The sequence below is a fragment of the Lissotriton vulgaris genome, chromosome 6 (genome assembly GCF_964263255.1).
Source record: "Lissotriton vulgaris chromosome 6, aLisVul1.2, whole genome shotgun sequence".
Taxonomy (NCBI): domain Eukaryota; kingdom Metazoa; phylum Chordata; class Amphibia; order Caudata; family Salamandridae; genus Lissotriton; species Lissotriton vulgaris.
In genome coordinates this window covers 1,228,173,112-1,228,200,558 of record NC_141694.1, presented here as the reverse complement: position 1 = coordinate 1,228,200,558, position 27,447 = coordinate 1,228,173,112, and the positions used below count along the sequence as shown (strand labels likewise).

General features: G+C 43.7%; 1 protein-coding gene across 1 annotated transcript in view; it reads right to left on the bottom strand.

Moving 5' to 3' along the window:
- SYNJ2 (synaptojanin 2) overlaps positions 1 to 27,447 on the bottom strand; it is a 745,535-nt gene that overhangs the window by 55,186 nt on the left and 662,902 nt on the right. Inside the window, exon 23 of the mRNA XM_086927319.1 lies at positions 8,534 to 8,677. Coding sequence (XP_086783445.1) covers positions 8,534 to 8,677 — 144 coding nt within the window. The remainder of the gene's footprint in view (positions 1 to 8,533; positions 8,678 to 27,447) is intronic.

The window sequence follows — 27,447 nt, the reverse complement described above, 5'->3', positions numbered from 1 at the left end:
ATAGGGAATTAGTGGTTCATGAACCATGACCACATACTAAGCATGATCATTTGTGGATGACAAACCTCTAGACCTGGTTCATGAATGAAACACTACGATAACGATGTAGAAACTACATTCAGAAATTAAAATGTGACAATGAACTACTAGACCATGTTTGTCAGCTTTCTAATAACTAACAAAGACATTAAAAACAGACGTCCACTTAAAACTATATAGGCATTAGGGTTGGGATATTAAGACTAAAACACACCCACCTAACCAATTTATGGTCATCAACACCACAGAAACCATAACACACCAATTTTGAAACAAATACCCTATGCACACACAATAGAGAGTTCAATCAGTAATCATATCGTAGGATAAGCAAAAAGTCACATAAGGTAAGGTGGCAGAGAGACAACAGAATCTTGTGTGGACTGAAATCTTCAGTTCTTTATTTCCATGACAGTAAAACAGCAGCCAGCCGATACGTGTTTCATCGCTTGCGTGAATCTTCAGGGCTCAGACGCTACTGTATACACATTGGAGATCGCACTTCCGACCCGGTGGGGCCCTTGACCGATATAAGTGATAGCGAGATTATTAGGTAGGTCACTGCCGTCTGAGTGGAATCGGACAGGAATTCCAGGAGCTCTAAGGAAGTGAAAATTCGGATGCCGAGTGAAAAAACGTGAACCCACTGTCAGAAATTGTGAGTCATACCAGTCCGTCTTCTTTGTTGTACTAGAGGATCCCCAGTTTTCATATGGAAGACGCGGTAAGGAGTGAGATGGCAGCCCTGATTGTAGGTTTGAGGCGGGGAGTCGCGAGTAAAGCAAAATTTACCGCGTGAAGAGTACCCGCGCTGTTTTCATCTAAAGGGGATTTAATACGGCCCCAATGGCGTTTTTTGGCCAGGTTGCACATTTTTGCCCTGACCTTTATCATGGAGACTGCCCGTGATAGTTATATATTTTATATATGTTTCACACTTTGAACCTCACAGTAGGGTGTGCCTTAGCGCGCGCATACCACTGGGGGTCTCATTTTAGGTCCTGACGAATGCTGAGCGAATGGCAGTATAACAGCAGAAACATGTTGACCAGTATTTTTGTCTAATTACTAAGGACATTCGGTTTCGTAACACAGAACCTAATTGTCCGCTCACTTGTTTTTAACAAATACAGGTTGGTCATTATTAAAACAGGTATAAAGACTACAACCTAGTATTTTTTTTAATAAATTGCACCTATTATCACCACACTTTGATTTGGGCACCTTTTGCATCCACCACATCCTGCTCCGCTGCAAAACAGGCGTTGTAGCACGCTGGGGTGGTACTAGATCGCCCCAGCGGGAAACCCGTGATGAAGCATGTCACCAGCTAGTGGTGAGTGAGGGTCCTTCTACAACAGGGAGATCCCTGTCCTGTTTCACAAAGTGGGATACAGTCACCCAGTTGTAGTCACAACCTGACTGGTGAGGTGGGTGCCACTCCTGTGAGACACTTTTGTTGGTACTTTTCTAGACATATGGTGTTTTATAGTTTATTATTTGATTTGGTATACTGTGGTTTACACTCCTCCGTTGTTGTGATAGATTTGACCAGGGGCACAGGAGTGCTGTCTCAAGCCCTTTCTCTCTTGTTGTTACAGTACAACACATGATGCAAACATCAGGTTAATGCAGGGCAGAGTCTCTGTAGACTGATAGCCGCTTCACTGGCTTGCTTTTTCGTGAGCAGGGAAGTCAGTTCTGCCAAGTATCACGCAACTGACGTGACACAAACGCATTTCAGTGCCGTGTTCCGCATCACCGCACTGAAATGTATTGTCACGCATTTCCGCTGACAGCCAGCTGAAACTGACCACGTAATGCTAGTGGGTGCGCTAGCGCCTCCGACACCTGTGTGCCTGCTGCTCTGCTCTCCCCAGACTTGCCAGCAGGAGAACACTTAAAAGATGCAATCGCTCACTGACAGTGCTACAATGTTTCACTCTATCTGCCAGGTCGCCTGCATAATTGAAACAAAATTCACGAGCGGGGCGCCCTCTCACTCGGTCCTTGAAGGAAGTAAGGTCTGTCAGAAGCAGCAGCCGGGGACTCTACGCATACTGGAGTTAACTTGTGAGATTCCACGCTGTGCAGAGTGCGTGATATATGACCCGCCCGGCGTTGCCGGACCACCACGACGGGACTGGGCACTGCAGCATTGACCTGCAGCACTGTCTGTCTCATCATCATGGCCGGGCGGCATCAGAGGCATCAGGTGCTGCGAGGAGACTGCTGCATGGCGGAGGATTCAACTGGTGTTGCTGTGTCTTCCGGTGTCCCTCAACTGAGAGAATGCGCTCAGCTACCTGTGCATTACCTGGACCACGGCGGAACGGCACAACATCGATCTGATGACTTGACTCACACTCTCAGCATCAAAGATCATGGCCCAGCCGTGTGGCATGAGAGGCATCGGGCGCTGCCTGCGGGTTGACTGTATGCAGTGCGGCCATGACCCCGTGCGGCTCAGTCACCGCTGCGTCCGTCGGACCCGGTGCTCAGAGAGTCAGTGGCAGCCAGACTGGACTGAGACTACAGAAATTCACAGTAAGTACTACTTTCTAGTCAGGCAGCCTGCCACTGACTTTAGTAGTGTGTTGTTATCTTGTGACAGTCACACAGCACGCACACGCACTGCAAGATCATCTGATGCTTCATTATTTTATTTTACAGTAAAATCTGCAGGCAGGGCTGCTCTTACTCGTCATCCTTCTGAGGTTTCTGCAAGCTCTCCTTTCATTTCAGACAGTAATCTGCAGGCAGGACTCCTCTGTATCGTCATCCGGCTTCTCTGAGGTTTTCATTGGGCACGTCTCACTTAGTAGCAATGACTATGACCCACTAGTCTGATATTTAACTTACTTAAGCTGTTATCAACAAAATTATAATTCAATGAGACAGTGTCAGTGACTGAGTCTGTAGCTAAAGCACTATCAGATAAATCTAACTAATTGAATGTTTACTTGAGTTGAGAGTTCGTCGTTACGTGGTCTCAACAATATTTTACATTGTACTTAATTTATAAAATGGCGCAAGTAATCATGTATATAAAATGAGAGGGTTTACGATCAGCTCTTCAGTGACTTACGGGTGGCGGTGCATGTTTTGCCAGGCCAGGGCTCTCTGCTCTCTCATCCTGTGGGGGTCGTCACGACTCGCGCGTCATTATCAGAGGTCCATCAGTCCTCTCAATATGCTCTCTGCAGATTTTGCAGGCAGAAGCTAGCCGGCCGGGCTCTGCTATTGGCCGGCAAACATGTGTACTAGTCAGTGTTCTTTTTCCCCTGGCCCACTCAGTAACACACTGACTGGCTCCTGTTTTGACTTGAGTCAGGCTCCTCTGCTCACACATCCTGGGGCATGGACGGTCTCAGACACCACATGAGGCCTTGGGGTCAAGTTTCTAAGCAACAGCCCGCCCGCATATTCATTTAAAGGGAGGAGGAGAGGCCCTTCCTGCCCCCACCAGCACAACGCAGATGGCCAGCCAGGCAGATTCGCTTTCGGTTCATCCTGCCCGGCCTCTCTCACATCCTGTTTAAGCTGGTGGGTCAACTCCCACCACATGAGAGAGAGGCCCTGAAGTGATGATGCATGACCATGATCCAACTGCAGCATCATTAGGAAGGAGGAGCCAGAGGCCTTACCCATTCCTTTACAGTTTATTTATTTATTTTTATTTTAAAGGTTTTATTTAGCGCTGGCTAGACTCGGAGGTATCAGAGCACTTTACATGAGTATCAAACCATAATTGCAGGTTACATTGTTACAAAGGTTACACAGTTATTAGAGCCTGGCAACATAGTGACAAGTAAGGTCGAGACAAAAAAAAAGGACATATACGTAAGGGTAAAAGAAGGCAAGGGGAGAGATCCAGGGGAGGAGGGGGTAAGAGCAGGGGAGGTAGACAGAGAATGGAGGAAGGAAGAGGAGGGTGAGAGACACAGCATGGTAAGAGGAGGGAGGGGTGATGGGGACACAAACCGGTAGACGAGTCAGAGCTGCGTCCAAAGTCCAGTAAGCTGTGATCCCAGGGGTAGTGGTATCATTTCCCCATCTCTGTTGCGAGAGGCCCCCTATATGCAGTGGACTCTCTCAGAGGGGTCTCCGAAACTCCAAGGCCTACATACTGGATCCTTCCCCAAAAAGGGGAGAGGGAGTGCTTTGGCAAGGGGTGCCATACCATACCTCAACTGTGAGTGGCTCCCTAGGCGCTGTGGACTCTCTCAGCAGGTTCACTGAGACTCCAGAGTATAAATATTGGATCTTTCCCCAACAAGGGGAGATGGAGTGCTTAGTCAAAGGGCACAAAAGGACAGGGGGCAAGGCAATGTAGGGGGCAAGGGGAAAGATTCAGGTGAGAGGGGATAGGAGAAAAGGAAGTAGGACAAAGAAAGAGTGCTAAATTCGGAACAGATAGATAGATAGATAGGAGACAAGGAAAAAAGCAGAGTTACATAAATACGATGAGGGGAAGGGCTGGGCAAGACAGGGAGATGGAGAGAAAAACTGTCCCCAAAGTCCGGCTGGGTAGGTGACGGTCAGGGGATGAACCAAGGCCGATCCCCTCAATAGCTGAACAGAGCAGCTCCACCGGGCATTGGACATAGTGTTCGGACTCCGCTGTCAGGATGGAGATCAGGAGTACTTAGAGATTGTCAGATTTGGGGGGTGAGGGGTGGGGAACCATGTACCGAATTAATTCCTGATGTCATCTTGAGGTTAGGCACGGTCCTGGTAGGAATATTAGGAAGATTTCAGCTGGGGGGGAAAAAGTTAAAAATGGCGGCCACGCCGCTGTGGCACCCACTGCGGCGTTCTCGGTCCTCTTCACCTCTGCCAGGCCAATAAGGACAGTTATGTTGCAGCAGGATAACTCTGTAGGTAGGGGAATAACGATGTCCTTATGGCTTAGGGACAGTTATGTTGCAGCAGGATAACCATCTAGGTAAGGGGTTAATGATTTCCTTATGGCTGTGGGCGGCTTCTCATCTTCAGATTACGATCAGCTCTACACTAAAGTCATGAGGAAGCTCACTTGTCAGCACCAGATACTGAAGGCCCCTCAAACTTCAGCTGATCCAACGGGGACCTACATCATCCTAAAGCTGCTGAGTTCAAATCAGGCAATAATTAGATTGAAAGTCTCTTGCATCTGAAAAGCGCTGCAAATATCGTAATATTCGGACACACACACACTGTATGCATCCAGAGCGCATGGTTGTGACCGCTTGCTGGTCCTTCCTAATCCTCCACAATTGCTATCCACATTCCAATCATACATGCACATGGACACAAGCACCGCCCCCAAAATCTTGATCCAAACAGGTATAGCTCATCACAGTATCAAAGGGGTCGGGATCAGAGCAAAAACCTTGCAGCAGGGTGTGACCATCAATGCTCAATTAAAACTGCCAGTAATAAGGAGCACTGAAATGTTATAGGCAATTATGAAGATCGTTGCGCACTCGCGATCCGCCATTTTAAGGTCAGGCTCTGTATTAAACGAAAAGCTCTGTAGGCACAAAGGAGTCGAATTAGAAGCACAGGTACCTTGCCATAGGGTGAAATCAGGAACCTTTAAACACTGTAGGCATTGGGTTGGTTCTTAGTTAGGGTGCTCGCTTGTTTGGGAGTCCGATGCGGGAACGCTCACGAGCTCACTCCCTCCAAATCACTCCGCAATGGAATCGAAATGTTCCACACATTTTCTACATTTATTTTCCTCATCTCTGTTCTCCCCGGGCTAGAAGTCGCGATGACAGCAGAAATTTGGACTCCGGAGCGGGAACTGAGCAGGCTCACGGCTGCAACGCCAAGATGTCACTTAATCACCCCGCAGCTGGTCCAGCGAGGTGCCGCCACACAGACGCCTTACCTCTGCACCTCGGCCCATGATGTCAGACAATCTTACGATAGAGGGGCTGTGGAAGTGCCGATCGCAGCAGTCAGACAGCTCCGTCCTGTCCTGAGGCCCTGTCCTCACTGGTGCTCTCTGCACCCGAGAAGCACATCCCGCGGGGTGCCGATCCGGACTGGACCCTCCATGTTACAGGAGGGAGCACTAGGGTTGGTGCCCTTCCATTTCTGGTGCTCTGCAGCAGTTTCAAGAACTTCTTGGAGTTTTTTGTTGCTCAAATGGCTGTAATTTCTGATATTTAGAAGTTTCCCTCATCTTCATTGGATGATTTTAGCTTGCGAGAAAGTGTCACTCATAGTTGTTGAGATGTCACTGAAACCTTGGCAGCTATGGGAAGTGTTAAAGCTGAAGTTCATCGGCTGGGCTGAGGAGGGGGGCAATGGCTGTAGCAGAAAGCAGCAGTGCCCAAATAGATTTTTGGACGGAGAGTCACAGGCAACCTCTCCGCGCTTAGGAGTGTTTCACTCTGGCTGTCCGGCAGCAGTGACACTAAATATGTGAATAATTCCTATGTGAAAAGTCACTTCGCAATTTGAAATTGCGATGCGACTTGGTCATATAGGAATCATTCAGATATTTAGTGTCAAGCTGCCAGAAAGCCAGGACCCCTTGCATATCAGAGGATGTTTGCAGGTGTTAATATGCTTCTTTGCTCGCTTCCCCAAGAGACCACCAGCCAGAGACCCCCACTTCCATGACATTCAGCTGGATAAGGCAGCAGCTACAACTGTACACCAGAGAAGGCATGGACGTGGCACCCAGAGGAAGCACAATTTGTTTTTTTCTGTAGTGAATGTAACACAATCTAACCGGCTGTGCTGGTCCACGTCACCATAACCACGAGTCAGAGTACCAAAGGCTTGCTTGCAGGGTAAATTGTGTTGCAGCATTTTGGAGTGCAGCATAATCTCCAAAACCTGTCAGAGTGCTCTCTATGCTGGACTAATGCATTTGAATGCGGTGATGCGGACATCAGTATTAAAATGCATTCGTCTAACCCCTTATGCGTGGTACTTGGCAGGGCTGTCCACATAAGATCCCTTTTGGGCATCTGCTTCAGCTAAAACACTGGAGAGATGGTGGCTGTTTGTTGATCATGCAGTGGTGCTAAGACACAGATTGTTTCAGCTGTGTCTAGTAGATTCTAGGAGTATGGTATGGCCTTCAGCCAAGTCCCGTAGGCTGGAAGAAGGGATGGAAAGGTCAGAATCTATTTGGATGATGCCCAGTGGGCTCACAATGATTGCCAAGCAATACACTCAATACCCATACCTCAAGAGCCTAAAAGATCTAGATTTTAGCTGTGCCCAGTGAGCTCTGAGCACAGACCCTAGAATCTGGACTCAGTAACCCTAACCAATGAGCCCTACTGAACACAGCCTTAAGGGATGCTTCGTTGGCAATGGGTGCAGGTAATGGCTTTTAACCCGGCCTTGTACTTAAGACCCACTACCCCGGAGTCAACTAGACATGCTTTCAGCAAGGCAGGATGATTTCTGGTGCAGGTCCTGCACTCTACGCCTATTCTCCAGAAATTGCTAGGTACCTCCTCCTGCTTCGTTGGCAATGGGTGCAGGTAATGTCTTTTAACCAGGCCTTGCACTTAAGACCCACTACCCCCGGAGTCAATGAGACACGCTTTCAGCAAGGCAGGATGATTTCTGGAGCAGGTCCTGCACTCTACTCCTTTTCTCCAGAAATGGATAGGTACCTCCTCCTGGTACCACCCTTTGGACATGGTCAAAGAGGCTGTTATGGGTGTGTACTGGGTAATAAGCTAGGCTGAAGGTGTTCCAGATACCACAGGTCTCATCCTTTAGCTATATCCGGCAGCCTGTTGGTGCACACCACAATTTGATGCTATTTGTGAAATATGCAAGATTATGAGAAGTGCATGAAGGGAGATACATTGTCTGTTGAATAATGAACAGTAACCTCCATTTAACAATATGTTTATGTATCTAAGGTCACAGTATGACAGCAATCTCCATGTATACCTTACAGTGAGCACCATAATTCAGACTTCCGCCTCCCTTGACCCTCCTCCCATCCATTTCAAAAGATTTGTTTCTCTTGGTTTTACTTGGTGTAGCAGAGGAGAGCATGGAACCCGTCCTGGCACTATGACACATGACATCAATCTTACTGCTCTGCAAACATTTATAGACTGAATTCAAGGAAGACCGCCTTCTTATAATTGCAGGAATTTCGGAATTCAAACTCTCTGATGGTATTTGAGATTAGCTAAAACCTTGATTTCCCCACTCTCTGGTGTTAACAGTAGAGACTTCATGGTCCAGTATTCTGCAAACTGAAGCTCCTTCCACAACAAAGTCAGACTCAAGGACAACATCTATACACATAGGAACCATATTAAGCCATTATCCTTTGGCATATAGCTCATGTTGTCAAGTACACTGATTCAGAACAGGACCCACACCATGAGGTATCTAAACTATGCAGTAAGTGCTACATAGATATCTTCATTAGTATGCCATTCTGAGAAGCAAAGCAGAAACACAAGCTACGAGAACACAATATGTATTAAGCAAATAAAGAAATGTAAAATATTACTTTGAGGAGTAAGGCTGCTTGGAAGTGGAGGTCTCCGAGGAGGACGGGGCCTGTTCGGAACTGACAAAGACCTGCTCGGTGATCGATGACGGAAGTCGCCAACAGCTTGATGTTCTTGCTTTAAAATAGCTAAGTCACCATCATCTGGAATATTGCAAGTTGTGAAGTGAACAGGTACATAGGCACTTGTGCACTGTGGAACTGCTTAACAATGACATTAGTAACTCTTTTCATGGAACTCACAAAAGTCTCATGTGACAATCATAGCTTTTTATGCATACATCAATACCTAATATGTGAACCTTAAAGCATTGGTGTTTCAGTCGATTTACGATTATATTGAAGGCGCATATTATCTAACATTTTACCAGATGGGGGGGGGGGTAACGTCCTACCATTGTCTGACATAATATATGGGGATTCTAAATCAAGAGAGGAGAGGGAGAAACAAAAATGAATTCACTCAGCATCCAAGTATAATCCAATTTAAATCAGAGTGGGGAGTGAGCCAGGCCAGTCTGTATGTCAGAGTCTCAAAGGGAATTGTCTTGGAGACCCTCAACGGCGTTGTTGCAACCAGCAGTGTATATTATCTTTGTTGGAGTGATGTAGTGGGTAGTATCGTTATTGTCTCTCTCAATTGAGTGTTCGGTTCTCCAAGTGAGACATACCCCCACCAGGAGTGAAACTGTCTAGGTAAAGACATCAGCGGGATTTGTGAGATACAACATAAAATTACCTCCTATACCTGTGTACGTGATTTATTTAAAAAAGTGGGATGGGGTAAGACTAAAAGGAAAATGCTACTTACCAATATGCATCTGTTCTTGGCATGTAGAGCTGTAGAATATCATACTTTTGCATAGATCTCCATCTGGTGTTGGGCTTGGATGCTTGCACCTTGTTGTTGTCTTGGAAGAAGTCTTTGTACTCACAAGACAGGTGACTCCTACCTTGGGCGACAGTGCGTATGGGCATCAACTCCATACTCCGATTGTTTTTCGGCATTATGGGAAATTATGGAGTTTGTAAGAAACAGAAAAGATGCCCATGTGAATGTATCTAAATAAGATAACACTGGAACAGATACAGGACCCGGGAAGGCGGGTGAGGGTATGATATTCTGCAGCTCTACATGCCAAGAACAGATGCATACTGGTAAGAAGCATTTTCCGTTCGAAGCGTATGAGCTGCAGAATTCATACTTTTGCATAGACTGTACAGCAGTGTCTCCCTTAGCGGTGGTCACCTGTATCTGTTGCAGTGGTTCTGAAAATTGTCTTAAGAACAGCTTGGCCTACAGAAGCCTGTTGCTTTGCCCATAGTTATAGTCCTTTGTACCAAAATGCTCCCAGCAATACACCTATTAGAACCTAATCATGTAATTAACATCTCTACTAAGTACCATGTTGTTTAGCTTGTTGTTTTTCGAAGGTTAAAATATTCTTAAAAAATGCTCGTCCTAAAAAAAGACAAAGAGAGCCCTAACCGCTCTACATGCACAAAAAAGGATGTCTTCTAATTGTAATGTTTTTTTATAGAATTTGTTTGTCCTGAGGAAGGTGTTATTACAGATTCACCGAAACGCAGCGTCGACAACGAAAACAAACTGTGACTCCTGATATTCATTGTTTTTAATTTAATTGTGATATTGTATTTACTTTTATCTGTGCATAATAATGTTTTTAACCTTGTGAATATTGTAATAAACTGTACAATTTTTATGATAAAACAACAAACATCTAAGGTCCTTATTTTCGCATTTCTGCTCTACAATTTATACAAATATGGTGTATTATAGTGTTATCCAGAAGATATTTTAATATTGGGGTACAGCTTTTTGGTACACATGATCTATACTAGGGTTCCTAAGTTAGTACATAGCCCAGGGACTTCCCTTGTGTTTTCCTACTCAATCCTCCTTGTCCCTTATCACCACACATAGGAGGCCTCCCTTTCCTTTTTTTTACTTTGTACTGACGGTTTGTAAACCGGGGAGGCGTGTTCTCTCACCCCTACTAATGGCCACAATGGAAGGCATGAAAATCTTGAGTTATGACGATGATCAATTTAATAAAATCATTAATGGAGCCACAAAAAACATATCATCTGTCCAAATTAACAACACAGATGAGGAAGAGTGGCGGAAGTTATGGAATAGTAAGAAAAAAATAATTCGGACTGAACTACACTCCGACTTCTTGATAGATTACTGTAAACACGGAATCATACCTAAAGGTTTACAGGTAACTAATGAACCTGGCATATTTATAGGGAACCCCAAATTTATTGAAAAATGGACATTCGTCGCTAATAGATGCAGCCGCGACTGGATGCTTTTAATTATAGAAACAGCCGCGGAGATTTTAATAATTGAGAGGGAAGAGATTAAAGAAATGGAGAAAAAACTTAAAGAGAGCTCAGCCCTAGATGATGCAATCAAAAAACTGGAGGAAATTCAAAAAGACGTCGATGGATACAGAGATTACCTTTTCAATAAGAAAAGTAATAAGTTTAAAAATGACGTGGCTAAGTACAACCCTGAGATTACTTACCCTTATTTACAGAAGGACTTTTACGATAGACCCCGAGAAACATCACACTATCGTAAACCCTGGCAACAAAACCAAGGCCAAAATTTCCAACAGAAAAAGAAAGTGAGATTCTTTGACACCTCCTATACCAGTACGGATAGTGAGAATGAAGCACAAAACGAGACTCGAACTAACAACAAAGAACAGGATACTATTAAAGGCCCAACCAAACCATCACTTCCTTTTTTAGACCAACGCCAGAACTTTACTCAACAGAGAGGGAGAGGGAGAGGCAGGGGCAAGTATGTGCCTCAACATCAGCAGAGACCCTATACAAGGAGCCAGAAAACATGGGACATATAGACAAAGCGCCCATAATTAATCTCTCTGACATTATACTCTCTCCCCTCCAAATCCAGGTATTAGAAAAAGGCCTAGGGTTTGCAATCTCATCCCCAGTTAACAAATACAATCTAGAAAGGGACCTCCAAACATTTTTTAGAAAAATTAGACTTATGTCATTTTTCGAAGGCAAAGAAAAGACAAACCACCCCAACAAGTCAGGGCTAAAACCTAAATCCACCTGGACTCCCCACCTTGGTCAAGTTCATAAACAAATAGAGGCATTTGAAATAGCGGTAACTAAAAGCGTCTCAGATGTATTAGACCAAAAAAATTGGGTACAACACAACCTCAATAAGAAAGAGAAAGAGGCATTGAAGGAATTGGAAAATAACCACATGCTGACAATTAAACCGGCCGATAAAGGCGGAGGCATTGTGGTCATGTCATCTTCTTATTACAAAGAAAAAATGCAATTGCTCTTGAACAATCCAGAGCACTATTGCAAATCTAACAGGCAAGAGTGGCAGGATCTAGCAACAAACATTAGACACCTTTTAGATTTTGCGAAGGAAGAAGACATCATTTGTGAAGAGGAACATAGATTCCTACGGAATGATAATCCCACAATACCAGCTCTTTATGGACTTCCTAAAGTCCATAAGAACCCAAAAGACCCACCTATGAGACCCATAGTGTCGAGCATTGGTTCACTGACTGAACCATTAAGTAAATATGCCGACATTTTTCTCCAACCATATGTCACCAAACAAAAGGCATACATCAGAGACACGGCAGCAATCATCAAGAAAATAGAGAATGCTCCATTTAATCCTGACTCCCAGTACCTTGTGACACTTGATATAGAAGCACTATATACTAATATACCCCAGGACAACACCATAAAAACTATCAGCACAATACTAAGCCAAGACCACAATGATCCCACAGCACATGAGACGTTTATCATAGATTGCGTGACCATAGTCCTAAAAAATAATATTTTCCTTTTTGAAAAAGATTTCTACAGGCAAACGAAGGGGACCAGCATGGGAGCCACCTGTGCTCCCAGTCTGGCCTGTTTGTACGTATCACAATTCGAAGAAAAACATATTTTTAATGTATCCGCTCCATTTTTCGAGAACATCTCGATGTGGTCGAGGTATATTGACGATATTTTCTTTGTATGGACTGGTACCTCGGAACATCTGCAAGAATTCATAACCTGGTTAAATCTAGGAGACACCAACCTCAAGTTTACTAGCCATGTGGACCAAGAACAATGCGAGTTCTTGGACATATTAATCAAACACGTGAGTGGGATTCTGCAGGTAGAGTTATTCACTAAGAAGACAGATAGAAACACTATGCTGCACTATCACAGCAACCACCCTCCATGTCAAAAAAACAATATCCCTTTTGGACAATTCCTGAGATTGAAACGTAACTGTACCAACATCAAAGATTTTTTATATCATGCAGGTATTTTAGCCAAAAAACTTACAGATAGGGGCTATCCAAAAAAGATGGTGAACCAAGCGTTAAAAAGGGCAAAATATTTCAACAGGGAAAACCTATTCCAGAAGAAAGTTAACAATCCAGAAACAGACAAAAGACTGGTCTTCGTAACGAACTATAGTGGAGTTAGCAATAAAATCAAAAACATTATTAATCGGCACTGGAACTTAATAACCACAAACACCAGTAAACCACCAATCCCTAAACCCATCATTGCTTTCAGAAGGAACAAAACTATCAAAAACAGTTTAGTCCAGACATATAGGGAAACCACCCAATCACAAAGAACCATAGACAATAACCCTTTACCTACAGGGACATTTCCTTGCAGTAAATGTTCCAACTGCAACCAAGTGATCAAAGGCAATCCTATTGAACAGAACACAACTAAACATTTCACCAGATCGTTCATCAACTGTAGATCTAAAAACATAATATACTTAATCAAATGCCCATGTGAATTAGTATATGTAGGCGAAACTTCACGAGAAATCAGACTGAGACTGAATGAACATAAGTCTGCCATTAGATGTAAAAAACAAGGAGCCCCACTCACTGAACATTGGCAGTCAGCCAATCATAAACTTGATGACCTTAAATGGTGTGGCCTTGAAACCATCATCCAAAATACTAGAGGAGGAGACATGACCCTAAAACGGAAAAAACGGGAACAGTTTTATATGTCCCGTTTTAATTCCGTAAACAATGGACTAAATTCAAAAGAAGACTGGGAAAGGATTTTGCAGTAAATCCATTTCCCAGGCTCCAACACAGGACTGCGAATTTCAAATAACATCGCTCCAATATTGACATTGCGCGACACGATCGCAGACTAGGACGCTGCTCTGTTAACTAATTTCCCGGATTGTAATTGCAACTGAGAAAATTCATTGCGTCCTTGGCTACCGCCAATAATAATAGGACCTTTCATCACGCGGGAATATGGCGTCCTTGGTTACCGCTAATCAATAGAAATCGAAAACGGTAACATAGTGACGAGTCCAACGCGGTAAGCAAAACTACATTTGTAGTTCTTTGTCTTAGTGCGCTGTGATTGGTTAACTATCCGGGACGTCATGTAATTGACGTTTTCCCGGGAAATTGAATCCTTTTTAAACAGGAGTCAAATGACTCTGTTTATCTTTGGCAAATCGTGCACCGCAGCAGACGTGGACAGGACCGTGAGGGGAGCAAGGAGGCCGGCACGAATTCTAAAGGTAAGCGCGAGCCCATCCGATCTATTCGTATGATGCCGACAACTGTAATTCGAACTGCGGCATGTTTTACTTAGAAGCGCGAGCCCATTCGATCTATTCGTATGATGCCGACAACTGTAATTCGAACTGCGGCATTTTTTACTGGCGCCCCCTGTGTAGAAATACTCATATTTATACGTATTTCGGTGACTTCTGCTTTCCCTCTAACTCCCTACTAAACGATGCAGAAACCATTAAATTAGTAATATCCAAACCTCTTTATCCACTGAATAGAAATCCATGCTATTACTAACTACAACATACATTACATATTCTATATAGGTTGAAAGCTAAAACAACCGTGATTGATTTTACCCAACGCTTTGGATATAATTGAAGGCATCCAGTGGCGCGTTTTTAATCCAAGAAGGAAGGACTATTCATCACCCTTATAGGTGAGTTACATATCTTGAAAGTAACCCCCTCAGATCAGATAGGACAACAATAATGGTTAAACAACGAATAACGAGGCCCATTTTATTTTGTCTTCTTGATTCTAACAGTGGTCCCTTAATTCAAAATCGGTGGCCCCCCTCCGGTAACCTTTACAACATAGATCTTTGAATCTAAACAGGTAACAAGAGAAATTTATGAATTCCTACATTTAGAGAGCTCTTTTGATAATAAATAGCGGTGGACAGAAATTAATCATTGATGTTCACTATATTCTTTTATAGAAATAGCGACTTGTAAATTAAGAAACAGGAAGCCATTTTTCTCCAAATTGATGCATGAGAAGTTCCTCATAATTGATTAACAGAGGATACCAAAGAATTCACACACAGGTACGCTTCATACCTATTCCCACTCAGAAGCTGCTCTAGACGTGTTGCCTAGTCAACAGTACTATGGAGCCCATAGTTATAGTCCTTTGTACCAAAATGCTCCCAGCAATACACCTATTAGAACCTAATCATGTAATTAACATCTCTACTAAGTACCATGTTGTTTAGCTTGTTGTTTTTCGAAGGTTAAAATATTCTTAAAAAATGCTCGTCCTAAAAAAAGACAAAGAGAGCCCTAACCGCTCTACATGCACAAAAAAGGATGTCTTCTAATTGTAATGTTTTTTTATAGAATTTGTTTGTCCTGAGGAAGGTGTTATTACAGATTCACCGAAACGCAGCGTCGACAACGAAAACAAACTGTGACTCCTGATATTCATTGTTTTTAATTTAATTGTGATATTGTATTTACTTTTATCTGTGCATAATAATGTTTTTAACCTTGTGAATATTGTAATAAACTGTACAATTTTTATGATAAAACAACAAACATCTAAGGTCCTTATTTTCGCATTTCTGCTCTACAATTTATACAAATATGGTGTATTATAGTGTTATCCAGAAGATATTTTAATATTGGGGTACAGCTTTTTGGTACACATGATCTATACTAGGGTTCCTAAGTTAGTACATAGCCCAGGGACTTCCCTTGTGTTTTGCCTGCACATCTACACAATAGTGTTTGGTGAAGGTGTGTGTAGTAGACCATGTAGCTGCCTTACAAATATCTTCTAGGGGAATGTTCCCTACGAATGCCATGGATGCCCCGAGTTTACGGGTTGAGTGTGCTCTAGGGGGAATTGTTAATATGCGTTTTGCTTTTTGGTAGCATATTTGAATGCATTTAACTATCCACCTGGCAATTCCAGCTTTAAAGATGGGGGTTCCTTTCTGAGGTGGAGAGAAGGCTACAAACAGTTGGTTTGTCTTTCTAAAAGGTTTAGTCCTATCATTGTAATAAAGTAGAGCTCTTTTTACTTCTGAAGTGTGAAGAGCTATCTCTGCTTCGGAATCTGGGTTTTGAAAGAACACTGGAAAACTTTACAGATTGATTAAGATGAAAAGCAGAGATTACTTTGGGAAGGAATTTTGGATTGATTCGAAGAACCACCTTGTTACGATGTATTTGTAAGAATGGTTCTTGTATGGTTAAAGCCTGGATCTTGCTTACCCTTCTGAGAGAGGTGATTGCTTCAAGGAAAGCTACTTTGCACGTAAGGTGCAGTTCGTATTTGTGTAAAGGTTCAAATGGAGGAAACATGAGCCTAGTAAGTACAATGTTTAGATTCCACACTGGAGACGGTGGCAGTCTGGGAGGAATTATCCTTTTAAGGCCTTCCATAAAATCTTTAATAGCAGGTACTCTGAACAATGACAAATGTTGTCTGTTTTGCAGGTAGGCGGCAAGGGCAGTCAGATGTAATTTTATGGATGAGTAAGCTAGATTACATCTTTGTAGATGCAGTAAAAAGAAAATTATGTTCTGAATTGAAGCATCTAGCTGGTCAATTTTGTTGTGATTGCAGTAAATGACTAAACGTTTCCATTTGGCTGCATAGCATGCTCTAGTAGTAGGGCGTCTAGCTTCTTTGATAATGTTCATACAGTTCGGTGGGAGGTTAAGGTAACCAAACTAGGACTTCATGAGCCAGATCGCTAGATTCAGTTGTGCTGGACCTGGGTGCCTTATCTCTCCATGGTTCTGCGTTAGCAATGTTGGGGAGATATTTAATTTTTGATCTGGAACTACTGAGAGTTCAAGGAGTGTTGTGACCCATGGTTACTATGCCCATATGAGAGTAACTAGGATCATTTTGAGATACTGTTGCTTGAGCTTGTGTACTACTAGTGAAATGAGTGGGAGTGGCGGAAAAGCGTACGCAAATCTGCCTGACCAGTTCATCCATATTGCATTGCCCTTGGACAATGGGTGTGGAAACCTGGCGGCGAAGGTTGGGCATTTTGCGTTTGCGTGTGTGGCGAACAGGTCTATGTCTTGGTGGCCCCACATGTGGAAAAATGGTTGAAGAACTTGAGGATGAAGTTCCCATTCGTCTATCTGCTGTGTCTGACGACTGAGCAGATCCACAATCTGATTGTGCACTCCTGGAAGATGTTCTGCCAGAAGATATATATTTTGTGGAATGGTCCATCTCCATATACTTTGTGCTAGCTGAGACAGCTGCAATAAGTGTTCCTCCTTGGTTTTGTATGTAATAAATTGCTGTTCATCAAAAGTAGGGGGATGAGGAAGAATAGTGTCCGTTTCTTTCCCCAAGGATTAGATGTAGTTAATCAGAAAAAATGGACACTTGTTACACCTTCTAACCTTCGGTTCAAAGGATGAAGAGTACCCTCAAAGACTCAATGCAATCGTAGGCGCGGTATATGTGGTTCATCCGCCCCGCATTGAAGTTCCGGCAGTTATCATTGGGTTATCTTCTGTGTGTAAACTGCCAGCCTCACCCGAGGCACCTCTGGGTTATTTGGTGCAGTGTCCAGAGATATGAGGGTTTCCCCACTATACACAGTGCAAAGAAAAAGTGACAAAAAGGTGAAGTGACAAAAAAATTTTTGTTTAAAAAATGGAAGTTGCCCCAAGGATTTATTGAGGGGTATATTTCCACTATGGGTTAAAAATAGGGTTATACTTATGCAGACCGAGTTACTGGGTCTGTAGGTATTTATTGAGAAAGCGTCGCCATGTTTCAGCTCCTTGGGCCCTAGGGGTCTGTGGAGCTTTCGTCAGGACTAATACACATACAAAAAACATGAAAGGTATACTCACACAATTTGTGCGGTATTTGTTTATCAATTTTGCATTATCTGTAAAGAAATTACATGTTATTTATGCAAATACATGTTAGCAGTCACAAAACATTCTCTTCGCATTTGGGGTAATGTAGATAGACAATGTTTTATAGTAAAAACAAAGTTTTTGTAGCGCTTTGCATTATAAAGGCAGAGTTGTGCGGTAGGAGGGTTCAGTTTTAGCTGATAGCAAGGAGATAGTAGATCTCAATAGGAATCATAAGAAATTGTATTGGTCATACATGTAAGACGACAAATGTATACTTGTAAAACAGGTTGTTATGTGCATAAGAAATGTATGTTGCGCATTAGTAAAACAAGAGGTAAAACAATGCGCAGGATTCGGACGCCGGGATGTGTTAAAGAAAACGCGATGGCAATGCATTGTTAGATTCATTATGTTACGCACGCAACAAAGCTCAATGTTACTTTTTTTACGCGTGTTTAAACAAAAGTGCATTTCCAAATCCTGCGCATTGTTTTACCTCTTGTTTTACTAATGCGCAACATACATTTCTTATGCGCATAACAACCTGTTTTACAAATATACATTTGTCGTCTTACATGTATGACCAATACAATTTCTTACGATTCCTATTGAGATCTACTATCTCCTTGCTATCAGCTAAAACTGAACCCTCCTACCTCACAACCCTGCCTTTATAATGCAAAGCGCTACAAAAACTTTGTTTTTACTATAAAACATTGTCTATCTACATTACCCCAAATGCAAAGAGAATGTTTTGTGACTGCTAACATGTATTTGCATAAATAACATGTAATTTCTTTACAGATAATGCAAAATTGATAAACAGATACCGCACAAATTGTGTGAGTATACCTTTCATGTTTTTTGTATGTGTATTAGTCCTGACGAAAGCTCCACAGACCCCTAGGGCCCAAGGAGCTGAAACATGTCGACTCTTTCTCAATAAATACCTACAGACCCAGTAACTCGGTCTGCATAAGTATAACCCTATTTTTAACCCATAGTGGAAATATACCCCTCAATAAATCCTTGGGGCAACTTCCATTTTTTAAACAAAATTTTTTTTGGCACTTCACCTTTTTGTCACTTTTTCTTTGCACTGTGTATAGTGGGAAAACACTCATATCTCTGGACACTGCACCAAATAACCCAGAGGTGCCTCGGGTGAGGCTGGCAGATTACACACAGAAGATAACCCAATGATAACTGCCGGAACTTCAATGCGGGGCGGATGAACCACATATACCGCGCCTACGATTGCTTGTAATAAATTGCTGTCATATTGTCCGTGCGGACTAGGATAGTTTTGTTGAGAAGATGTGCTTGGAACGACTTTAATGCTTGAAATATTGCTAGTATGTCTAAGTGATTGATGTGGAGCAGTTTTTGTTGGGTGGTCCACTTGCCCTGAATTGTATGGTTTAAGAGATGGGCTCCCCAGCCGGTGAGTGATGCGTCCGCTGTTAGCACTACCTGTGGAATTCGCTCTAGGAACGGCCGCACTCTAGAAAGGTTTTGTGTGTTCCACCACTGCAGAGAGCGATGTGTGCAGCTGTCCACCAACACCAGATCTGTAAGTTGACCTTGATCCTGATTCCACTGACGTGCTAAGCATTCTTGTAAGGGGCGAATCTGAAGTCTTGCGTGAGGTACTATGAAAATGCAAGAAGCCATCATTCCCTTGAGCTGCATAAACACTCGAGCTGGAAGGGAGTGTATGGTTGAAATTTTGTGATGAGGGTTTGCATACTTGCTATCCTGACTGGATTGGGGTATGCTAGAGCTTTGAAAGTGTCTATGGTGGCCCCTAGATATTGATGTAGGTAGGAGGGCTATAGATGTGACTTCGCGTGGATGATTGTGAAACCCAAGTGGTGTAGCAGTAGAATTGTTTAGTGAGTGTGATGAACACACTGACTGTGTGACTTGGCTTTTATCAGTCAGTCGCCCAGGTATGGAAACACATGGATTTGCTGTCTTCGCAAGTGTGCAGCTACCACAGCGAGACACTTTGTGAAGACCCTGGGTGCTGTGGTTACCCCGAATGGGAGACTCTTGCACTGATAATGTTGGCCGTCCACTGTGACTCAGATATTTCCTGTGAGCAGGGTGTATGGGAATATGGAAGTAGGTATCCTTGAGATCTAAAGTTGCAAGGAAGTGGCCTTGTTGCAGTAGTGGAAGGACTTGTTGAAGAGTGATCATATGAAAGTTATTTGACTTTATGTAGAAGTTGAGAGGTCTGAGGTCCAGTATTGGTCTGAGAGTACCATCCTTTTTGGGGATTAGAAAATATAGGGAGTAAACTCCAGTCCCTTGATGCTCTAGGGGAACTGGTTCTATTGCATGCTTTTGAAGCAATGAGAGAACTTCTTGCTTAAGGAGCGTCAGATGTTCAGTGGGCATTGGACGCTGTTTGGGCGGTATGTTGGGGGCATTGCAAAAGTTCCAGGCAGTAACCATACTGGATAATTTGTCTTACCCTCTTGTCTGTAGTGATGGAATTCCAGACATGTAGGAACTGTGAAAGTCTCCCTCCGACCGGAGTGGAATGGTCTGGAGGGAGTGGAGGAAAGTCACTGTTTGTTAGTGGGGGAGGTGTGAGTATTGTTACCTCGGCCCCTCACTTTGTTGTTGTTTCCCCTGTATCCACCTCTGAAATATCCCTTGTTGGGGGATGGTGGTGTGGGACTTTTGTAGGAGGAGGAAGAAGTATCTGTACTGATGTTTTTGGATGCACCCCTATAAAAGGAGCGACAAAAGGAGCCTTGTGTAGACGGAGACTGTAATGCACCCATAGATTTTACAGTCTCGGGGTCTTTTTTCATTTTCTCTAATGTTGTGTCTACAGCTGGGCCAAAAAGTTGTTCCTGATTGAACGGCTGATTGTAGATAGTAGTTTCTACTTCTTGTTTGAAGACAGAAATGCGAAACCATGCATGTCTTCGCAGTAACACACAAGTGTTGATTGATCTAGATGCAGTGTCTGCAGCATAGAGGGAAAATGTAATGTATTTGTTCCTTATTAACTTGCCCTCCTGAATCAAATCATTGGCTTTGGTCTTGTATAGGTCAGGCAAATGCTGCATTAGGCCCTCAAGCTCGTTGTAGTGAGCCCAATCACATCTGGCAAGTAATGCTTGTGCATTAGCTATCCTCCAGTGATTAGCTGCTTGGGAGGCAACTCGTTTGCCGGAAGAGTCTAGCAGTTTTGACTCTGTCTGGAGGTGGGGCATCACCGGAGGTCTGGGAGTTGGCCCACTTCCTAGCATTGGTCACTACCAGGGAATCTAAGGGGAGATGACCTTTAATGTAGGTGGGATCCTTAGTGGCGGGTTTATGTTTTTCATCAATGCGAGGATTGAGAATCCTGTTCCTGACGGGGCTTTTGAAGATGTCTGGAGCATGTTTGATGACACCTTTAAGCATGGGTAATAACTGTACTGTCCTTTGTGACTGTGCCAAAGTGTGTACCAGGAAGTCCTCCTCTGTGGGGTCTGAATGCATTTGCACGCCATGATATTGGGCAGCCCTATCAATGAGCTGACTAAAGCCAATGTTGTCATCTGGGGGAGATGGTCTGGTTGGGTATGCCTCTGGATCAGGGAGGTCTGGAGGATCTACAGGGTGACTGTAGTCATCCCATGTGTCCTGTGGTATGTTAGTGTCATCATCAGGATCCTTGAAGGGGTCATTATATCCACCCCCATCCCGTAGGGCATCATTATCCTGTGGTGGTGGGGAGTATGGAGGAAGTATAGGAGACTTTGGAGGAGAGAAAGGCTCAGTAGGAAGAACAGGAGAAGAGGGTCTAAATGGTGAAGTTGCGCAGTCTTTTTTCTTCACAGGCACCTCAGGAATGTTTGGGGTGTCGAATTTTCTTTTGTTCGAGGGGGTACTGATAAAATGGCCTGTTTTAGGGTCAACATGCAGTGTTTTCTGTTTCGGATCGATGGGATCTGGTAGAAACCGTTCCTCCTCGCTTGCGTGTGCTTTCGGCGCCGATGTTTTTGGTTCAGGCGTGGTTTAGGTTTGACTGGAGCCTTTGAAGGGGTTTTTATGTCATTCGGCTTCGGTGTCTTTTTCCGTATTCGAAGGTTTTTGAGGTGTCCTCGGTTCCGAGGCCTTTTGGTTTTTCGGTACCAAAGTACTTGGCGCTGAGGCCTTTTTAGCGACAGCGGGATAGGTTCCTGCTTTCGGTATCGACTGTGCTTTTGGGGCACTGATGTGTGGCTTGCTCAGTCCCGAGCCGCCAGAAGGCTTTTCTTTTGTCTTCGGAGCCGGGCCTGGAGGTGGGGCTTCTGAAGTGTTCTTTCGGTCTCGACTATGGCCTTCAGGCGTAATTTGGACCGGAGCCTTTTTTAGGGTAGGGTAATGTCAGGGGCAGTTGTACTCACTTATTGACCTGGAGTGATGTAGTCATCGGAGTCGTCATCATCAGCCTCGGATACGATATCAAGTTCCTCTGAATCCTCTGCCTCTGGGAGGTCGAGCCTTCATTGAAGATATCTTCTGGAACCAGTGCCGATCATTGCGCCATGACAAAGTTTTTCTTCGTGTTCAGGCCAGAGACAATGGTTGCAGACCTTGCGATGGTCGCAGTGTGGAAATTTAGGTCCACACTGGGGGCATTTTTTAAATGGAGTCCTATCCATTAGCTGTAGGCTCGAATGACGTCGATAGGCCCAGTGGCGACAACAGGAACCAGTGGATTCTTGAGTTATTGCGTTGAGGCACGAGAACTAAACAATACCGTAGATTTGTGAGGTTTTGCACGTCAAAGAGGTCTGGAAACAAGGTACCAAATTGGAGCGCTGAAGTTACATCTGAACCCGAAGGTGGAAAAAACTATCTAAGGATGGAGCCCATGCACACTATCGTCCTAGGGAGGAGTCACCTATCTTGTGACTACAAAGACTTCTTCCAAGACAACAACAAGTTGCAAGCATCCGAGCACAACACAGGATGGCGATCTATGCAAAAGTATGAATTCTGCAGCTCATATACCTCGAACACAGATGTTGTTCGGGCAAGTTATTGGTCCTCAACATCTAGTAGTCTAGTCGACATGTTTCATCCTTCTGCTGCCCCTACAAAGCTATGGCCTTCGTCAGGACCGTGTGGAATGAATCCCTTTTGTTGCAGGAATTCGGAGGGCTGTACAGGTAAGTGTATGAATGGTAATCAGGGTAGGGGTAGTTCTTCCTTGGCCAAGATGGTTACAGAAAGCTATCCGGTACTTTAAGACCACATGAGAACACCACTGCTATTAAACTAGACAGAGTATCCTACCTTTATAAAATTCAGTTTCTATGATACCCGAGTCTATTTTATTCAACACTCACATATATCACTCATATCACTAGGTACACTGCCACCTCACATGCATTCATCTACATGGCGATTTTGGATCATAAGATCTCCAACAAAGAGCCCCCTGGCCCATCAAGCATTGGAGCGACGGCTTGACAAGGAGCGCCCAATAATGAAGCATGACACCCTAACAGGTGTGTGAGGGCACCAAGATCTAACCAGCAGGTCTTTCAGCAACAGGACAAACAGCCATGTGGTTCAACTTTCTGTGACCATCTTGGCTAAGGAAGAACTGCCCCTACCCTGATTACCACTTATCTGTTCTCAGGGAGGAGCTCGAATGTAGGACCTCATTAAAACATTTTGCTCTTCCTTCCCTCCCTTGACTTTGAGTCTCAGGTAAGTGTATTACCAATCGGCTGTTCGTCAAGGGTCTGCTCATTGCCCGAGACGAGTCATCATTATAGGTGCAGTTTGCTGCCTATAACTGGAAGGAAAATAAAGAGATTAGAGTCTGCAAAATCTTGTAAATATATTGTTATTTACCAATGGTTGTTTCCCTAAACACCCAGTGTGATATTGTGAGGAATGCATTTACCTATATACATTGCGGGTTCTTTTTTGAGTGCAATCTGGTTGACATGTTAAAGCTCTTATTTGCCTTGGGTTTGGCTTCTAGTTGCCAATGCTATGATAATATACAACAGCGCCCTGCTAACTATGTCGAAGCTGAGGATCTCTAAGGAAAGTGTAGTGTTGAAAATGTATGGTGATGATTAAGATGTGAAGAGTCTCATAGTGATACGTGATTCTTCTTTCTATGTTGTGGAGAATAATTGCAAAAACAACAAGTGATGGACTGAATGTGGATCAATGTCACACACTCCCCCAGTCAAAAGATCTGGGCCCAAATCCATCGTTTTTTTGCACTCCACACCACCCTGGGTTAGACAATGGCGATATGCAAATCAGCTCTGACCCTGTTGCCCCATGGGAACAGTCCAGTCCGAACTACAAAAGCCATGTCCTTCCCAGAACGGAATCAAGCATCCGAGGACCGGACCGGTTTCGAGGTAGCACCTCTCATCAGCCCGGCTAGCTTGACTCCAAGTGGTGTGGAGTGCCTGGGACCCACGTCTGGGCATCCCCAGCGCACTTAGGGCGGCAATTGCAAAAACAACAAGTGATGGACTGAATGTGGATCAATGTCACACACTCCCCCAGTCAAAAGATCTGGGCCCAAATCCATCGTTTTTTTGCACTCCACACCACCCTGGGTTAGACAATGGCGATATGCAAATCAGCTCTGACCCTGTTGCCCCATGGGAACAGTCCAGTCCGAACTACAAAAGCCATGTCCTTCCCAGAACGGAATCAAGCATCCGAGGACCGGACCGGTTTCGAGGTAGCACCTCTCATCAGCCCGGCTAGCTTGACTCCAAGTGGTGTGGAGTGCCTGGGACCCACGTCTGGGCATCCCCAGCGCACTTAGGGCGGCAATTGCAAAAACAACAAGTGATGGACTGAATGTGGATCAATGTCACACACTCCCCCAGTCAAAAGATCTGGGCCCAAATCCATCGTTTTTTTGCACTCCACACCACCCTGGGTTAGACAATGGCGATATGCAAATCAGCTCTGACCCTGTTGCCCCATGGGAACAGTCCAGTCCGAACTACAAAAGCCATGTCCTTCCCAGAACGGAATCAAGCATCCGAGGACCGGATTGGTAACGGGCATGTGGTCTTTTGATGTGCCAGGATGAATGAATCGGCACATTAGCCGATTGGTCTGATTTTCAGGACCTTAGGAAGCGTTGTTGCATACTCTAAATGCAGAAATGCATATTAGTTTTTGTATGAGCTCTTCTTTAGGAACCTTCTCAATTGCGTTTGTATCCCTATGTCCAGCCATTGTTTGGTTTCTGATGGCATGTTTGTTTGGTTCCTATTACAACCACTAGCATTGCTTGTGTTGGTATGCGGTTGTTTGTGGTACTTAAAGTTGTGTAGGGCATAGTTGGTGGAAAGGTGACAGTTTATGCAGAAAAAAGAAGAAAAGGCAAATAAAACTGTAGTTACCTCTATGAGGGGTCTAAATGGCCCCATGGGATTCATGTAGACCTGGATGGGCCAGACTTTACCTACTGGTAAAGCAGCGTGGTTAATCAAACTTGACTATAGACTTCGAAATTTTAAGTATTTATGTACTGTGCTCTGGATAAGTGCACAGCGGTTTCCTTTTTTTAACCGCCCGCTTAAGGTCGAAATTAGTAAAACTGGCAACTTTGAGTTACAGTTTTTCCAACAGAAGGCTTTGGAATCTCAAGCATCTGCATTGTGCGCCTGGTATAAGTACATAGAATTTCCCTTGTCCGTCTTTACCTACTGGTAAAGTGGCACAGTAATCATGCTTGGCTGTAGGCTTAGGAATCTCAAGTGTCTACGTGCTGTATTTTGTATAATTACACAGCTTTAAACTGACTGCTTGATGTTAAAGTTAAATAAAAAGGCAGTTGAAGTTAAAGCTTAATCAAACAGTAGACTTTGGATTCTCAAGCGTCTCTATGGTATGCTTATTCTAAGTACACAGCATTTCTCTTGTAAAGCTACCCATTTACTTGCTATTGGACCGTCCGGCGTGTGTCCTTCGTGTCTCATCCGGCTAAGATGTTGTTGGCTGTCGGGAGTGCCCGGGTATATACACCGAAGTGATTATCCACACGTGTACTGTGATTACCCCATGTGGTGTGCTGCATTTCTACAATGTCACTAGGGATGGCTTGGTGTGCTGTTGAAAAAAGACTAAGTGTTGCTTTGCACAATGATGTGTATAGTGTCTTAACACATTGTGTGTTTGATGCAGTCAAGATCAAAAACACACTGCATTAAACTTGTTTTTTAATATTGTATCTTTGATTGAATACTGTACGTAACCACAATAGGTTCTGCAATGTGTCTTGGTTTATGTGATTCTATATTCTTTTTTTGAACGCATAATTATCTATTTAACAGCTTATTTAACAGAGGGGCGGAGGACTATTATTACTCATATAGTATTATGTCTTGTAGGTTGCTGTGTTTGTTATTTTTGGTTGTATATATATTCGTCCTTGGTTGGAAGCATGCTCTCCCGCTGTAGAGTTCAAAGCCATCCAAGTCTAGTTTTTCCTTCATATTGGCCAGGGCCTGACTATTCCTACGGTCGTGTACTGTGCTCTGTTGGTTCACTTTGCTCTGTGGCGTAACAGTTGGGCATTCTTTTGGCTGTTGTCCACCCATATAGGTCCTACTTGCTGACTGCTCACCAAGGGATATTCTCATCCAGGCCTTTATCAAAGGTTATGAGTCAATAAACCAAACGTTCTTTCAGAAATAGGAGGAATTCTGCATTTTTGCTGAAGTCGTCTAGTGTCTCAAGCATCACCCACTCAAGTTCATTTTCAGTGTTTTGTTGACAAAAAGTGGTTGCTCATCTGTGTCATTACTTTGCACTTGATATTGCTATGGTGTTCTCCTATATGTGTTTTTACTTTTCTGCATGTCATTACAGTGTGCGAGTCGGCAGGGACATGTCATCATGTCGATCACATGTGTTGTATTGTAGTTTGTATGCCTTCCTAAAGACCATCTGAGGTTGTCGCTGTGGTCTAGTGTCTTGGTTAAGTGGCACACAAAGCACAAGCCACAGGTTGGGGACCCTAGGCGGATAACACAGTATTGGAGGGTTTTTTGCACTTTTCGCTGTTGAGTATGGAGTAGATAGTCTTGGATGTTTTTCTTTTTTTATGGGAGGATCTAGGTCTGACCATTTTAAGATGCCTGATTTTATGATTCTCCGATGTTTATTAATTGCCTTCTTTAAATGGTTGGAGGCCATACAGTAGGTTGTGACGCACATAAAAACTTCATAGTTGGCAGACCTATCTGGAGGCTTCACAAGGTTTTCTCGATTTTGGTACCCCCCACTTTTTTTGACATTTGTGTATAATGTCTTTTAATTTTTCTGTGAGGTTTAGTGTGTATGTTTTGTAGTCTAGCATGTTACTGCTGTTTTGGCAGATCCTCTAGAACTGGCAGTAGGGGATGTTCTCCTGTAAGGGCCGTGAGTGGAAGCTGTTGAATGAGAGTAGGCTGTTTTTATCTGTGGGCTTGTAATAGGTTTTCGGTTTTAGACCCGTGCCTTCGGCGAAGATGGTGACATTTAGGAAGTCTAGTGTGGTCTCCTGTGCCATGCAGGAGAATCTTAGGAAATGGTCTTAAGTATTGAGCCACCTTAGGAATTCCTGTATTGTATCTGGATTTCCCTGCCAGATGATGAGGATTTCATCAATGTATCATTTCCAGAGTAGTATCCTCTGTTGGAA